The sequence below is a fragment of the Mustela erminea genome, chromosome 13 (assembly GCF_009829155.1).
Source record: "Mustela erminea isolate mMusErm1 chromosome 13, mMusErm1.Pri, whole genome shotgun sequence".
Lineage (NCBI taxonomy): Eukaryota > Metazoa > Chordata > Mammalia > Carnivora > Mustelidae > Mustela > Mustela erminea.
In genome coordinates, this window is record NC_045626.1 from 14,052,382 (window position 1) to 14,069,490 (window position 17,109).

Sequence of the window (17,109 nt, forward strand, 5' to 3'; positions counted from 1 at the left end):
AGAAGCTGAGAAGGGAATGGTCTACCCAGTGCTTCTGAGAGGCCAAATAATTAAAATAACCAAATAGCATTTGTAGCTACCATTTATTGCATGATTATTATGTGCCCGGTACTTTATAAATTTAATCTCATTTAATTATGCCATAACTCTGTAAGGGACAGTTTTTCTAAAATAAATAAACGATAAGGAAATAAGTAAATAAATGATAAGTTAACCTGCCCAAGGTCTCAGAGATTGCAGGCAAGGATTTGGAACTGGGTATTCTGACATCTAAGCACTTTACCGCCTGAAAAATTGTAAGGACTAATATAAAAACAGTTAATCAGATTTAGAAAAACAGAGGATGTTAGTTCTCTAAGGAGTGGTCTTTGGGAGGGGTGAAGGGTCATAAAGGAAGTTGGGAGTAGGCTGAGGAGAGCTGGGGAGTTGGGGAAGTGGAGGTAAAGGCACAAACAATTCTCCAGGAAGCTGGGGGTTATATAATTTCTGGACTTCAGTGGCTGGCCAAACCTTCTGGTGTATACTTTTTCTTTAGTTGATATATACTTTTCTGGAGTTGGCGCCTACTATTGCTGTTTACTTTTTATCTAGTTAAGGCATCCTTTTCATAATACGGAACAACTACTATATAAAGTAGTCAAGTTCTTAGCTCTCAGGGTAGGTAACCTTTTGTTTTAGCATGTTTTACATTTGGGGCTCTTTCAAATTTATTTTTTTATACATTGATACAGCTGTAACAAATATTTTTAGAGTTGATATCTATTGTATGTTAAATGTTTGAAGGTAATAGATTATAACGAACATCATGATTATAGTCCAAAATATAGTTGCATTAAATTATTTAATTTTCTTGGGGGCGCCTGGGTGGCTCAGTGGGTTAAGCTGCTGCCTTCGGCTCAGGTCATGATCTCAGGGCCCTGGGATCGAGTCCCATATCGGGCTCTCTGCTCAGCAGGGAGCCTGCTTCCTCCTTCTCTCTGCCTGCCTCTCTGCCTACTTCTGATCTCGCTCTGTCAAATAAATAAATAAAATCTTGAAAAAAAAATTATTTAATTTTCTTATTAGTGTCTGTAAACTTAGAATTGAACTTTTTCTGTTTGTAGGCTGATGTTGCACCACTGATGGCTTCTCTTATTGGAGTTCCCTTTCCCCTTAATTCAGTGGTAAGGAGTAAAATTTTTTTATCAACTCTCAGAAAAAAAAAAGTTAGTGTACAGTAAAATTTACTTTTTTGTGTCTTTCTGAATAATCTTTGGTTACATTTAAAACTGTATTTCCCTCTCTTTCTAAGTATATAATAATACCTCATAAGTGTGTGTATTATATAACCTACAACATGGAGCACTGGTGTAATAGTTTTTCTTTAAAATTTTTTATTTTCTGGGGCACCTGGGTGGCTCAGTGGGTTAAAGCCTCTGCCTTCGGCTCAGGTCATGATCCCACGGTCCTGGAATCGAGCCCCACATTGGGATCTCCGCTCAGTAGGGAGCCTGCTTCCTCTTCTCTCTCTGCCTGCTTCTCTGCCTACTTGTGATCTCTGTCTGTCAAATAAATAAACAAGATCTTTAAAAAAAAATTTATTTTCTAAGATGTGTACAGATTTATCTTTATATTTCAGTTATAATTGATAAAAATATATAAATAATTTTTATTACAAGCAGCAGAGACTTAATCCATTTAAAAGGGATTTATTAAAAAGATATTGCTGGGTTGTTGAATCAAAGGAGTGCTCAAAAACCAGGCTTAGAAATGAACAGGAACTAAGAGAACACCAGAGACTTGGAAGAAGGAACCCAACAGCTGCAGCCAGGTCACCATCACTAGGGGAGAAGAGTATTACACCTGTTGTACCTTTTGTTCCTTGACTCCCAAGAGTCAAATTCCAGTGCTTACCATTTGAGTGGGCTGGCCTTATTTGTGTACCCTTCAGTAAAGGAAGGTGGGACTCCATCAGAAACCTACTGTATTATATCCAGTGGGGGAGAATTTTTTTTTTCCTTCCAAGAATTTTATTTAAATTCAAGTTAGTTAACATATGGTGTAGTATTAGATTCAGGAGTAGAATGTAGTGATTCATCTCTTACCTGTAACACCCAGTGATCATCACAAGTGCCCCTCCTTAATGCCCATCTCCCATTTAAACCATCCCCTCCAATGCCCCTTCAGAACCCTCTATAGTTGAGTCTCTTATGGTTTGTCTCTCTCTCTGTTTTTAATCTTATTTTGGTTTTCCTTCCCTTCCCCTGTTTTCATCTGTTTTGTTTCTTAAATTCCACAGTGGGGAAGATTTCTAAACATAGAATGGTAATGCTGTAAAGAATGGGAACTGGATGCTGAAAAGCCAAAATATATATCCCAATCAGCCATTTTTATTAGCTCTTCAAATGAAACTTTAAAAAATAATATGTTGGGGTGCCTGGATGGCTCAGTGGGCTGGGGCCTCTGCCTTCGGCTCAGGTCGTGGTCCCGGGGTCCTGGGATCGAGCCCTGTGTCGGGCTTTCTGCTCAGCGGGGAGCCTGCTTCTTTCTCTCTGCCTATTTTGATCTCTGTCAAGTGAATACATAAAATCTTAAAAAAAAAAAAAAAAGTCATCTAACTCCAAACTCTGAGAAAATGATCCTTATAGTCATACTTATGACTCTATGTGTATAACTGAAAAAAAAGTTTCACAGAACAGTCTTTACTCTTACTGTGCATGGTATACTCTCAATTTTCTTATTAGGCCTTTTTTTCCCCCTTAAGTATACTGGTTGTGGCCCACCATAGTGATTTTTCATGTGTGCAAAACATTTCATTGACTTCCTAGCACACAGTAGTCTTTCAATAAAACAGGTTTTATTGAACCTGTTTCATCTCTTTGCTTTATACAACTTATTATATCTACTTTGTAGAAAAATTAATAGAACATTTTTCAATTATGATTTTTAAAAAGATATTCTGCTTAATTATTTCAGTAAGTTATTCATCTATCTTGTCTTTAGTGCTTCCTTTATAAGTCTATTTTGTTTTATAAGAATGGCCTAAGCTATTAATACTAATAATAGTATGCTAATAATATTAATACTAATATTAAACCAGTGTTATTTTTACAGGGTATCCTTCCTATAGATTATCTTAACAACACTGATCTCTTCAGGGCAGAGAGCATGTTTACAAATGCAATGCAGATTCTTGAACAATTCAAGGTAAAATAAGGCACACACAATGACGGATACTACTACAACTTTAAAACCAAATATATTAAGTGAAAATATTTGATTCTGTGTTTTAAGAAATTATTTTCTATAGTTTATTATCTTGAAATTTTGTGTATTTGACTAGTGTCATAAAGTTTAACATTTGTGAGGTACACATTCCATGAATGAGTTTGAGGTGTAAAATTACCTTTGATAAATATCTCTAATTGTAAGACACTCACATATGCTTATAAAGACTGCACTTCAACTCTGTTGATTGGAATTTGCCCCACAGAAGTAGTAGTAGAGACTGCAACATTTGTCTTCATTTCACGTACATTACCATATACATTAAGCTAAGTAAAGAAGTGACAATTTAAAGGAAACTTTGTTATCCTTAATACTGTTAATGCAGCTTGTTTTGTTTTCTAAGAGTAAAAGAAGTATTAATTACATTACAGTATGTTATTTTGCAAGCTTGCAAGTATTAATTACATTACAATATGTTATTTTGCAAGAAGCTTGGTATGATTAATTCTCAGGTTATTGTGATAATATGATAATTGAAATTTCTGTTTAAATATTTATGGAGTAATGTAGTAACATAAAATTCCATTTAGTTTCAAAGTAATAAGTATCCCCAATGAGACATTTTAATGATGTTTGTATTTCAAAATGAAACTAATTTTTTTCTCATTTATAATATATTAAAATATTTTTCTATCTGGTTCCCAGGTGAAAATGACCCAGAAAAAAGAAGCTATTTTACCCTTTTTTTTCACACCATTTAAGTAAGTCTCATATTTTTAATTAACTTGTAGAAGGAATTTTTTAATGAGTTTGAGTAATACTGACAGGATAGAATACTTAGAAACTTTGTCTTTTTTGTTTATATTAGTGCAGACTCCAAAGCAAAAGCCTCTTCTATTATTTTTCTAAATAGTGGGCCAGTTGCCAGATGCTTTTGAATGGCTACTAAAGGAGGTAAAGGAGCCCGGAGAGATGTGGGAGACATTAAAATCATTGAACAGGGCCTGCCTGGGAAGGTGTGGGGAGGCTTGGTTTGGTTGATTGGGAGGTGGTGTTACCATTATGGCTTGTAGAAGGAAAGATGAGATGGTTTTATGGGCAAGGATGAATGCTTCTGAGTTTAGCCTACATCGAAGATACCAGTTAATTAGTTAGAACTAATTGGAAATTAGTTAGAAATAAAATTGATGTAATGAGTTAGGGACTTGAATCTCTACATCGAGATGAAAGTTGTTTGCGTAGTTTGGAGATATCAGCATGGTGGTGTTAACTGTTGCACATGTAGGAGGCCCTAGGAGAACTTAGAAAGTGACAAGAAAAGGCCCATGATACAATTCTGGGAGACCTTGGTAACTATTGGATGGGTAAGGAGGAGAGCAGCCTTTGGTGGGCAGCAGGATTTTGCTGACCTACATCTGTCTCCCTTGGATTAGTAGAGGGGAGATATGAGTCACAACGCTGGCTCCGCACTTCTGAGGTGAAGTGGGGTCTTGATTCAGCCTTCTTTGTTCCTCCTCCTCAAGGGTCATTTTCAATTAGCAAGGATTTGCATTTAATTATGCAGGATTTGGTCCTTGACCAAAATACACAGAAACTCCTTGAAATGTGGGTGTTAGGAATGCATTTGAATGACTTCATTGGTTATTTTTGACAACTTCTGTAGTGCTGGTGTGGCATTCATAAACTAGAAAGGCTTAAGTATTGCCTTACTCTCTGAATAATGTGATTACCTCCTTGACTTTGTGTGTGTGTATTTGTGTGAATAGAAGATTAAAAACAAACAAACAAGGGCCATATGGGTGGCTCAGTGGGTTAAGCCTCTGCCTGCAGCTCAGGTCATGATCTCAGGGTCCGGGGATCAAGCCCCACATCAGGCTCTCTGCTCAGCAGGCGAGTCTGCTTCCCTCTCTCTCTCTCTGCCTGCCTCTGCCTGCTTGTTATCTCTGTCTGTCAAATAAATAAATAAAATCTTTAAAACAACAAGCAAAATTAGGGCTTTGCAACTTATTATCATATGATATTAATTACCCTAAATATTATACAATATGTATTAAAGGTAGAATTACCTTTGGAGAATGTCTCTAATTGTAAGATTATCACATGTACTTATAAAGACTATAAATCAAGTCTTTACTGATTGGAACTTGCCCCATCTTATCTCATATACATGTCTTATGCATCTGTTTATCTGTAGTCTAGTGCTACAGTCAGAACATAATAAAATAAATGAACAAGAAATATATTATCAATTCCTGGTATGAAGAAAATACATAGGACATTGGAAGCAAGACTTAGTTTAGACCAGCCATTCTAAAAGGACTGGTCAGGGAAGATGTACTCTTCAGTACAGGGCTCAGGTGCACACTGTCTCCCTTCTTCCACTTAGGCCTGCTGGCTGACCATGAACTTACTGTGCTCTGATGGTCAACTTCTGCCTGTAGGGCCACTGCTGGCCCCGTGTCCTCGGGGGCCCTGCAGCATGCTTGATTCCTCCCCAGTGGTCACCCACTCTGAGCAAAGCTCCCAGGCCTGCCTGTGCACCTGTCTGGCTGAAAATCACCATTTATCAAAAGCCTGCAATATAACCAAGAAGTACCTAAGAGCACATGAAGAACTGACTCCTGAGAAAATAATTTAAGGCATAGAAAAGAACCTAAAAATGTTAAAGTTCTCAGAAATATCCGAGAAGCTATTGTATCTGTAAAACAAAAAAAGCCCACACTTCACAAAAGAGAAAGAGTTCAAAATGCGAATTTTAAAAAGAGAAATGCAACTAAAAATGTACAGAATAATACATTGTACAAGAATAGACCAACTGGGAGAGGAACCCTCTAAATGAGAATAGCCAAATGAAATGAATTTTAATATATGGATTGGATAAGAAGCTGGAGGAAACACTATGGCACACATGGATGGTGTACATTTCTTCATCCCCTGAAACAAGGACAAGTGAAAACTTCAGGGAAAAGAAAATATTTCCAATAGTACAAGAAAGCCTGCTTCAAACATGAAGCAACCTAATATGTCAGGTGATTTTGAACAGCTGCTGGGATGATGAGAGAGAGAATTCATTTGAACCGTGGCACATAGATTAAAGCTTCGATGAAATAGGCAAGACAATCTAATCATAGCATAAAACTTAGCTACTCAGTGAACAGTATTTAAATACCCATAATAGAGCAAATACTGGTTTTCAGTTTCTAGAGTCAAACCTGAGACAAAGCAAGGAAGACTTAATTGCGATTACAGAACAGAATGTAAATGTCCCCCGTCTCGACAGTGTCCATGTAAGGGTTACAAGTTGGAAGGCAGAGGAGGAAAGAAATGTAAGTGCAATAGTAGTGATGCTATTGTTCTCATAAAATAGAACATGGAAATTCTGGATATAGTTGAGAAAGTAAGACAGAGAAGTAAGTATTACATTATTAAAGTGACCAATGTAGGGGCGCCTGGCTTGCTTAGTTGATAGAGCGTGTGACTCTTTTTTTTTTTTTTTTAAGATTTTATTTATTTATTTGGCAGGCAGAGATCACAAGTAGGCAGAGAGAGAGGAGGAAGCAGGCTTCCCGCTGAGCAGAGAGCCCAATGCGGGGCTCGATCCCAGGACCCTGGGATCATGACCTGAGCCGAAGGCAGAGGCTATAACCCACTGAGCCACCCAGGAGCCCCGAGTGTGTGACTCTTGATCCAGGGATCGTGAATTCAAGCCCCACGTTGGGGGTACAACTTGCTTAAAAATGAAGTGAACAGGGGCACCTGTTGGTTAAGTGTCTTCCTTTGGCTCAGGTCACGGTCTCCGGGTCCTGAGACTGAGCCCTACAATGGGCTCCCTGCTCGGTGGGAGCCTGCTTCTCCCTCTCCCTCTCGCTCCCCCTGCTTGTGCTCTCTCTCTCAAATAAATAAATAAAGTGATCAATGTAGCAAACAGAAGACGTAAAGATAGTAATATAACCGTATGGGTGGGGAGGAGGCAGCGAGAACAGGCAGAGTCAGTGCGGAGTCCACAGGAAATGCCTCAGGTCATCTAGTCAAGAAATAGTAATAAAAGCATATTATTAAGAAACATGGAGGTGACTACCAGAATAACAAAAATAGGTGGAAAAGGTTTTGTCTCTGGGTTGGGAAACTGAGAGATGAGGAAGGGTGGGGCAGGGGTTTGTTGGGTGTCTTATGTCCTCTGTACTGTTTGTTTGTTTTTATAATTATGTGCCTATAGTACTTTGATAAAGCATATATTTTTAAAAAGAACAAAATGAATAAGTATTTTAATCACCAGCACAAATGATCAAGTGAGATCATAATAATAAGCATAAGTAAAGTAATGTATTCTTCCATATAAATATTAGAATCAGTATCTTGAGTTATTAGAAAAATTCTTTGGTTATTGTACTATATTTAGGAAGTAATTTGGTGAGGATTGACACTTCTACAATATAAAGTATTACTACCCAACATTTACTTATTTATATCCTCCGTTATGTCCTTAAGTAAAATTTTATACTTTCCCCATAATAGACATTTTTCATTGTTTTATTCCTGTGTAATTTATTTGTTATGAGTAGTATCTTTTTTTTATTACATATGTTCAGTATCCCAGGAAAAACAGTTATCGCCATTTGCTGTCTAAGTACAGGGGACTCTCTATTTTTCTCTAATCCAGTGAATTTACTCATGTTTACACCATCCGTTTTCTTCCAGTCACCTTTATGTATACACTTAATATTAGCATTATCCACTTAGAAACTGTATCAAGTAAATGTTGGCATATAAACATCATAATAGATGAAAGAATACAGTTGTCACAGATCCTTTTTGCAAAACAGTTCAAGTTTTTGTTGCAAACAGGTGTTCAGTGAATCCCTTCCCTCTTGAATAAGTAACATACTTCCTTTTTCTTCTTAGAAATATATAATTCACTCATCAATTCTTAAGTTTGAGAAAATTTATCTAGGATATTGACATGCGAAGTCATAGTTTTGAGATTTTACTTAACATGATCAATTTCACCAGCATCCCTAGATTTTAGTTTAATGATATCTCTCCACCATTCTTCCATTGTCTTATTTAGTCTTGTCTAGCATGAATAATTTATGGATAATGTAATAATTCCTGGGGTGATGAAATAGCAAACGTTAATTTTAAGATGTGAGAAAAATTAATTGCTAAGATCCTTTAACATATCTTACACTTGTAAAAGAGTCCAGTGGATCCATTTGGCTATTGTATATCCTATGTTATCCTATTCTTTAAAAATTAAGTAGATATTATCTTTTATATCTTAAAGACCTCTAGAGGAAAAGTCAAGTCATGAAATAACCTATTCTGACAAGTACAGCTCAACAAACTCAAGCCTCGTGCTATGCCAAGGGATAACCAGCAGGTGGCGCTACATGACTAGGCGAGGCATGAAAGTTTTGCCTACATCTTAGTACCTCAAAAAAGAGGAAATACACTTTTTTTTTTGAAAACTGTAGACTATAGAGGACAAAGTAAGGTCAGAATAACTTTAATGGAAAACAATTACATGAAATGAGAAAAGAACAAGAAAGGTCTCTTAAGGTATTTCAGAAGAAAATGAAATGGGAAAGAAATATTGTACCTTGCCAACCGAAGCAAAAATAGCTGTTCTCTTTTACTTAAAAGTCCCTATATAAATTCGGAATAGTTAAACTTTAACGAAATTTTGTAATATGTTTTCTATCAAAATGGCAAAAGCTGTTTTGGTTCTTTTTAATATGTTTGTTTCTTTTGGCTGACGTGGATTAAAATTCCTCCCTTAGACCAAATTTAAATACTGATTTTAATGGGACTCTTTCTACCACTTCACCCATCTGGCTTACTAATTATTTGTTAGAAATGCAATTTTCTCTTTCAAAATTGAAATTCTTCTTTTAAAAAAAGTAACTATTATATATCACATACATACATAGAAAATGTTTATTTACTCAGTTATGACTTAAAAGATGAAAATAAGATTCTATATCAGTGGTCAGTGTAAAGGAACACAAATTATTCTAGAAATAACTTAACCCTTCTCTGTCTTTATCTTCTTCAAATATTTTTCCTTTAATCTAAATAGATGTTCTAAAAAGCAATAGGCTAGATATCACTAGCTATCTCTAAAATATCATGAATAAATGCAAGCAAAATATTTTGTAATAAAAATCTGAGGAGATGTGGAAGATAAATACTTCAGAGGGCAGCATTTTAAGGAGATCTTTTTCCTCCAAACACTAGTCACCCTTAATAATTGATGATAAAATTCTTAATAATCCTAAGCATGGTTTATTTCTTCTGCAGTGTTCAAATAACTGAAAAAAGTTGGAGTAGTAGCAATCACAGCAGGGAAACGTGCACAATTAGTACTCATTCTTTTTTTCTTTTTACTGAAGTATGACGTGCTGGTAATAGATTATTTTAAAACTTGATGTTTTCAATGTAAAAAATTTAGTCAATAAAGAAAAATTTTTCATACACGTTACTATGTAGACACTCGCTGTCACCTAATGGTGACATCAAATATTATTTCTGCCAAATTCTCTCTCCCTCCCTCTACAGGATTCTATTCTATTCTATTTACATGTATAAATATTAGGGCTATTCACAATGACTTGTATGTTGTTTGGGGGTTTTTAAAATAGTCTTTTCTGTGCTTTTCAGTCTTTCTGCTCTTCAAAGTTCAGGCAGGACATTTTCTGGTGACCTGTCTTCTGATACACCAACTCTCTTTTCTACTTTGTCCAGTTTGCTGCTACTGAGTTCTGAGTCTCAGTACATTTTTTTCAGTTGTAGAATTTCTATTTCATTTTTTTAATTTTTAAAAAATATTTTATTTATTTATTTGACAGATCACGAGTAGGCAGAGAGGCAGGTAGAGAAAGGAGGGGAAGCAGGCTCCCTGCTGAGCAGAGCCCGATGCGGGCCTCCCGCTCCATCTGGCTCCATCCTAGGACCCTGAGTTCATGACTTGAAGCGAAAGCAGAGGCTTAACCCACTGAGCCACCCAGGCGCCCTTCCATTTCAATTAATTTAAAAAATAGATTCCAGTTCTTCGGTGCAGTTTTCTATCTTGCTTTTTATTACTGAGTGTATTAACCAGTTATTTTCAGGTGGACCTGATAACACCACCAATAAGCTGGTGATTTGTGAGTCTGCTTCCGCTGTCTTTTTTCATTCTGTCCTGTTGTTGAGTCTGGTGATTTTTAGATGAATGCTTATCATTGTATAGTAAAAGTTTTGGGAGGTCTGGATTATCTCATTCTCCAGAGAGGCTTCACCTTATCCCGACAGGCCCAGAGTGGCAGCTGCCTCAAGGCTGTGTTGCGTGTGTCGTCTTCCCTCACCCCCGGTCTGTGTCTGCTCCTCGAGTGTAGCCTCCCAGGGATCTCCGTGGAAGGCGTTTGTTATCCAGAGCCCGTCCTTAGTGGCTCCTGAACACCAGTTTTGTTCTTCTATATCCTGACACTGCTGAAACCTCTGTCCTTTGTTTCAGGGACTTTCTTCAAAGCTTCTTGTTCTGTTGTCCTGCACAGCTGAAGAATTTGCTGGATGCCCAGCTCACTCCCCTTCTCACCAGGACATGGCCTTTGTTGCTTTTCCTGAATTCTCCACATAGAGTAGAAAAGAAGTTGTCGCTTATGAAAGTTCCTTAAGACTTCACCTCAGAATCTGTATTAAATTAGTTTAAGTAAATTGCAGATAGCTTTTTATTTGTGTGTTGGTTTTTTTATTTTTTAATCCAGAAAGAAAATTGTATTTTACTCTCTTATTTGTTTCCTCGAGTCCTGGCTGCATTAGCAGCCACAGATTTTATGTTTTATCTCTGCAGCCTTAATAGGATTAGCAAAGGCTCTATTGGATTCTCGACCTCCTGGTATCAGCTATATGACCAAGTTCTCAGCCTTTTGCCCAAAATAAGTATGGCAGATGCTCTAAAGGTTATACTTCGTAGAATGCTGGTCTACTTCTCTGGTTTGCTTCTCTCTAGGATCTTAACTCTTCAATTCTTGATGGTCTCAGCAGCTCTCCAGCACCTTCAAAGTGATTTTTAATTTTATTTTTATTTTATCAGGCTTTCTAGTTGTTCCTGGTGGGAGCATTGATATATGCAAGCTTTTCCATCATAGCTAGAAACTGTGCTTAAACTTAATGTTTTAATTATTTTCTTAAAAAATAAAAGCTTATTAGTAAAATATGTATGAAAAAGTAATGTATACACACAATGGAAATTATATAAGCAATAATAAAATGTTACTGCTCCCGAGTTCTAGTCTTCGTCTTTTTTCCTGGAGTCAAAGTTGCAGTTTCTCATACATCTTTCATACATATCCCTCTTCAAACGTGCTGAAAAGAATAAAGAATTTAACAAAAATCTTTCACACACAAGCAGGTTTAAGAAATGTTACGTGGTAAAAATAAGGACAAGGAAATGACATAAAGAGAAACGAAAGGTAAGGGAACAGAAAACGTATATGGTGTAGTGTAAGAATGGCAAGGAGATTCAAATTATTTTCTAACTTTCATTGTTGGTTTGGACTGCCTGGAGTTTCTGACAATTCTCAGGCCCTGTGTAGCTCCAGGGAACAGAGAGCCATAATGGATTTGCCTTGTCTGTTGTGTGCAGATGAGCACAGGACTGCTGAGCGGTGAAACCACGCCACTAATTTGCTGTTCCATTAATTACATTGATTTAGTCAGAATTTCTTTGTTATCTAGAGTATTCCAGTTCTCCAAAATGATGGATCATATGACTCTCGTAAATGTGGTGTGGAGTCGGAACTTGGAGTTGAGAAAACGAAGTTTAACCAAAGCTATTTTGGGGGAAAGTTCAGAGAATGAGCTGTAATACAATTAACTTTTGGTTTCTTTCTTTTCTTGTTTTGTTTTGTTTCATTTCTTTATTTTCTCAACCATCACTGTCCTTTTATTTTTTAGTTAGGAAAAAATATATCACGGAAATGAGGAAACATTTTAAACCTAACCTTTTCTTTTGCAGGTTGCTTTCTGAATCTAAACAGCTAAACATTTTAAGAAAAGCAAGATCATATATAAAGCAGAGAAAGTATGATGAAGCAGTAAGTATGCAGGCTGTGTCTATATAAACAGCTAGTGGTCGTTTTGGGTGTGGGGAGGGGCAAGGTGCATGATGGAGAGCAAAGTGGGCTGGCCAGGGAGCTTTCCTAAACCATTAAGGAAGGACTGAATTTTCTAAGTAGCTGCTTTAGCCATGGAATGCTTCTGTTATTTCAAATATTATCAGGGGTAAACTTTTTTAGGTTAGCATTAAAAATGAACAATTGCCATTTTCTTTAATGAGAAAGTGTATTCCCAATTTTCTGTAACCCTACTTAAGTGCATAACATTTCAGAACATGGCATATGTTTATTACATTTGACATTATCTATCTACTATCAGAAGTCTAACGATTCATACTGCAGCTTCAGATCTCAACAACTACCCCACTATGTTTTCCATTAATTTTCTTTCTATTACATGGTCATATTTTTTTTTTTAAAGATTTTATTTATTTATTTGACAGAGAGAAATCACAAGTAGATAGAGAAGCAGGCAGAGAGAGAGAGAGGGAAGCAGGCTCCCTGCCGAGCAGAGAGCCCGATGCGGGACTCGATCCCAGGACCCTGAGATCATGACCTGAGCCGAAGGCAGCAGCTCAACCCACTGAGCCACCCAGGCGCCCACATGGTCATAATTTTAAAGAAGGAGAGAGTTCTTTTTTCAGTTTCTCAGATTGGCTAAGCAAAATACTATGCATTTCTAATGCTCATTTTTGTTACAGTTTTAAAACAGCGAGCTATTGTTTTTCCTGTTTTAATGATGCTTTATAACTGACGTGGGTAATCTGGTATGAGAAAATAAAACAAGATACAAATGTGGATATCTCTGCTATTTGGGATCAATATTAGAGAGACTTCATTTCTTTCTTTTGTATGTATGTCACCTGTAGATATTTCCACAGAGTGAATCATTTTAAATCACTACACAAATCATAGTTTACACTGAAAATGCCCTTCCTTACCAAGATTCAAAATCATTCTATTCAGAAATTTTTCTTGTACTTTGCAAGAAGATAATTGAGTAATTAAATCTGTTCTTGATCCATCATTTACAGTTATACACTCTATTTTAACAGTTCTCCTGCCTTTAAAACTTGGGTTTTCTGGTTCTTCCCATGTGTCAAGTTATGTTTTCCTTTCTCCATAGGTCTCCCTATGCAAGGAGCTGATTCATCTTGCACTGAAAGGCTTGTCCTATTATCACACTTACGACCGATTCTTCTTGGGTGTCAATGTTGTTCTTGGTTTTGTGGGATGGACGTCTTATGCTTCTTTGTTGATCATCAAGTCTCATTCCAACCTTACTAGAGGTGTCAGCAAAGAAGTTAAGGTATGTTCCAAAAATATAATGAAGATTCAGATAATGGTGTAAAATCATTAGGACCGGGGAAAGAAATTGAATCAAATCAGCTATTGTGAGTTCATACTATGTGCAAGTCGTACTAAACTGACTCTTACCTTTCATTGGCTTTTGTCGTTTTGAGTCTTTTTTTTTTCCCCTCAGTTATCTTTATTTCTCTGGTTGGGGAAAGGGTATATTAATAATAATGGCCCTGTAACTTAAGAGGGCTATAAAGATAACTTACAATTTAAATCCTTCGATGGCATTAACTGTTGATTTTCTATTCCTTTTAATAATTATTTAGCATGTTATAAGCATCCCATATCTTTCTAGTACAGGTGGTCAGAAAACTACTTCAAAGCAATATATTTAATTTTACCTGCTATCAAAAGTTTAGAAGCTAGAAAGCAATAAAATCACTTACTAAAAATGCCCCTTTAAAAATAATATATGAGCTTTTCTGGAACTATTCTTACCTTCTTGCAACTTTCTGAAATTCTTAATGCAAATTCTCAGAACTTTCTATTTATCCTTGTTTTAAGAATCCTAGTTTTAAGAGTTAAGTAATTTACTGTACTTTCAATAAAAAAAAAAAAAGCTGTAAGAGTACTTCATATATCTGAGTAAATATAAAAGCACATTTATGGTTTTACTACATTAAAACACTATACTCTTTTAAAATATATTGCCAATTATCATTTGTTAGGGAGAATATGCCATTTCCATTCTCTTTACTTCACTTGTTTATTATTACTGTGTCCAAATCCTCTATAAAGTAATATATCTGGATGATATATTATTGATACTAACAGTCTGCAAACATTTCCAGTAGTAACTTTTTCCAATTTTATATTTCACTTTGCTGTAATGAGGGAAGGAAGAACAGTGGTGTTTATTCCAGTTTTTTTTTAAAGATTTTATTTATTTATTTGACAGAGGGAGAGAGATCACAAGTAGTCAGAGAGGCAGGCAGAGAGAGAGAGGGAAGCAGGCACCCCGCCAAGCAGAGAGCCCAATGCGGGGCTCGATCCCAGGACCCTGAGATCATGACCTGGGCTGAAGGCAGAGGCTTATCCACTGAGCCACCCAGGCGCCCCTATTCCAGTTTTTTATACTGCTTTAGTGCATCTTAACATTTTCCCTCAAGTAATTTTCATTATTTGAATGTATGTAAAATGGACGAGGACAAGAATCATTTTTGACATGGTAGCAAACGAAACAGAACCAGCTGTGTTTTAGCAATGGCATTCTGCTGGGTACTTGCAGTTTGTCATTGTAAACTAACAGTGCTAGAAGTAGGCATTATGATTTTGTTTTACAAAAGAGGAAACCAAAGCTGTTTAAGTATTTTGCTAAAGGCCACTGAGCTAGGATGTAGAAGAATTGAGATTTGAATTCAAAACAGTCTTGGGCCAGACACTGCTTTTTCATTTTTATTTTGATATTCGGAGAATAGTTGAGAAAAGATAATGAAGTCCTTAGATTGAGGAATCAACACAGTTTCATGGCTGATAGTTCTCCTGTATTCATTCATCTGATAATGCAGTGAATGTTTAACTGAGTGTATAGTATTATGTGAGCTACTACTGCCTAGGCTGTCCAAAAAAATATAAAATCCAGATTCTGCCCTCAAGGAGCCTGGAATTAAATAAAATGGGTAAGAGATGTACCCACATAATCTCCTTGTCAGATGTAGGTCGCTGTACTGCATGACATTGGAAAAGACAGTTTTAACATTTAACAACTTCAGTATACTTTGTTTGTTATATAAAGACCATCGTATTTTAAAAAGAGGGGAGATCCCTTTAGCGAGGGCGATGATAGCAGGAAAATGTAAGTCCTGGTGGAAATTTAACAACTATAGGGAGCAGATGAGAATCGAAGCAAATTGAATGATATAAACAGAAGCAGAGTTGGGAAAATGTATGATTATGCTGGGATAATAAGGAATATTTATTGAGCCCCACTATCCCAGGACTGTCCTGGGTGCTTTACATGTGTCATTCAATTAAGCTTAACACTACTCTAAATTTGATGGTTGTGATTCTCATAAATACAGATGGGGGAATTTAGGCTCAGAGAGATACATGTTTTCTTCAAGGACACATGGGTATGAAATAACTAATATTTTCTGATACTTAAATTCAGGCTCTTTCATACTACTTTCAAAATAAATATTTCAATTTGGGGAGAATGCGGAAGGTTGGTTCAAGGGACTAATGAAAGATCATACCAGTAGTTTAGATTACACTGAAATAATCCAAGGCCTCAAATGGGGGACTCTAGACTTCAAACCATTACTGAGGAGTTGGTGCATTCGTTAGCATTAAGCCAGAGTGAAAGAACCAGTGGGATCTGTACATTAGGAGATTTTGTGTAAGGAATTGGCTTATGTGATTGCAGGCGCAGTTAGGCGAGTCCCAAGTCCATAGGTCAGGCCCTGAGGAGGGGCAGCCTGGAGCTGGCAGGCAGGAGCCGAAGCCACACTCACTAGTTATGCTTCTTTATAGGGAAGCCACCGCTGTGCTCTTAAAGCTTTTCAACTGACTGAAGCAGGCTCACCCCAATTGCGGAGGATGATCTCCCTTACTTCATTTCAGCTGATTGTGGACTTTAGTCACATCTACAAGATATGCTAACAGCAACACCTAGATCAGTGTTTGGAGAACTGGGGACTGTCACCTAGCCAAGCCAACACAAAACCAACCATTACCGTAGAGGTTATGAAAAGTATTTTGAATGCTTTCGTTTTGTTTGCAAAAACGTTCTGATTCCTCTTTGGTGAGAGTTCATAACCCAGTGAAGAGATGCAGTCCTGACAGTTTTGAAGGAAGAATAAAATGCCAGTGCGTCCCTAGCCTTAACTGAAGGCAGGCCTGGAGAGCAGCTCAGAGGTCAGATGAAGGCCAGCTGTGCCCAGAGGTGCATGTGTTAGAATGCGGGGCCTGCAGTGGGGTGTAGGGAGGCTTTGCAGGGGACGTTGTTGCCAAAGTGAAGTCTTTTTTTTTTTTTTTGAAAGTTTTTATTTATTTATTTGAGAGAGAGAGCGAGAGCACAAGCAGCGGGGGTGGGGGGCAAAGGGAAAAGGAGAAGCAGACTTCCCACTGAGCAGAGAGCCCAAATGTGGGGCTTGATCCCAGGACCCTCGATCATGACCTCAGCCAAAGGCAGATGCTTAACCAACTGAGCCACCCAGGTGCCCCCAAAGTGAAGTCTTAAAGGGTGAATAGGATAGCTCAGTAGGAAAAGGGAAGAGGACACACAGAGAGAGCAGCATGGGCCAGCTGAGAAGGGAGGTAATATGGCCTCCTGAGTTCCTGAGTAGAGAGGCCTGTGGGGGAGGGAGCCGTGGGCTCGCAACAGATACGATCCTCATTGCCAGCTGAGGAAACAGAGCTTTAGACTAAATGGGTTAGTCAAAGGGATGGGCAACTATGAGGACAGCATTGGAATTAAATTTAGGTCTGACTCCAAAATTTCTGTCCC

General features: G+C 37.3%; 1 protein-coding gene across 9 annotated transcripts in view; it reads left to right on the forward strand.

Moving 5' to 3' along the window:
- Positions 1 to 17,109, forward strand: part of PIGN (phosphatidylinositol glycan anchor biosynthesis class N) — a 103,039-nt gene that overhangs the window by 33,738 nt on the left and 52,192 nt on the right. For all 9 annotated transcript variants that reach the window (XR_004278361.1, XR_004278362.1, XM_032311611.1 and 6 more), the window contains 5 exons: positions 1,104 to 1,163; positions 3,094 to 3,186; positions 3,913 to 3,968; positions 12,203 to 12,281; positions 13,429 to 13,611. Coding sequence is in view for 7 of the 9 variants with exons in the window: in XM_032311611.1 (XP_032167502.1) it covers positions 1,104 to 1,163; positions 3,094 to 3,186; positions 3,913 to 3,968; positions 12,203 to 12,281; positions 13,429 to 13,611 (471 nt within the window). In the remaining 2 variants the exon portion in view is untranslated. The remainder of the gene's footprint in view (positions 1 to 1,103; positions 1,164 to 3,093; positions 3,187 to 3,912; positions 3,969 to 12,202; positions 12,282 to 13,428; positions 13,612 to 17,109) is intronic.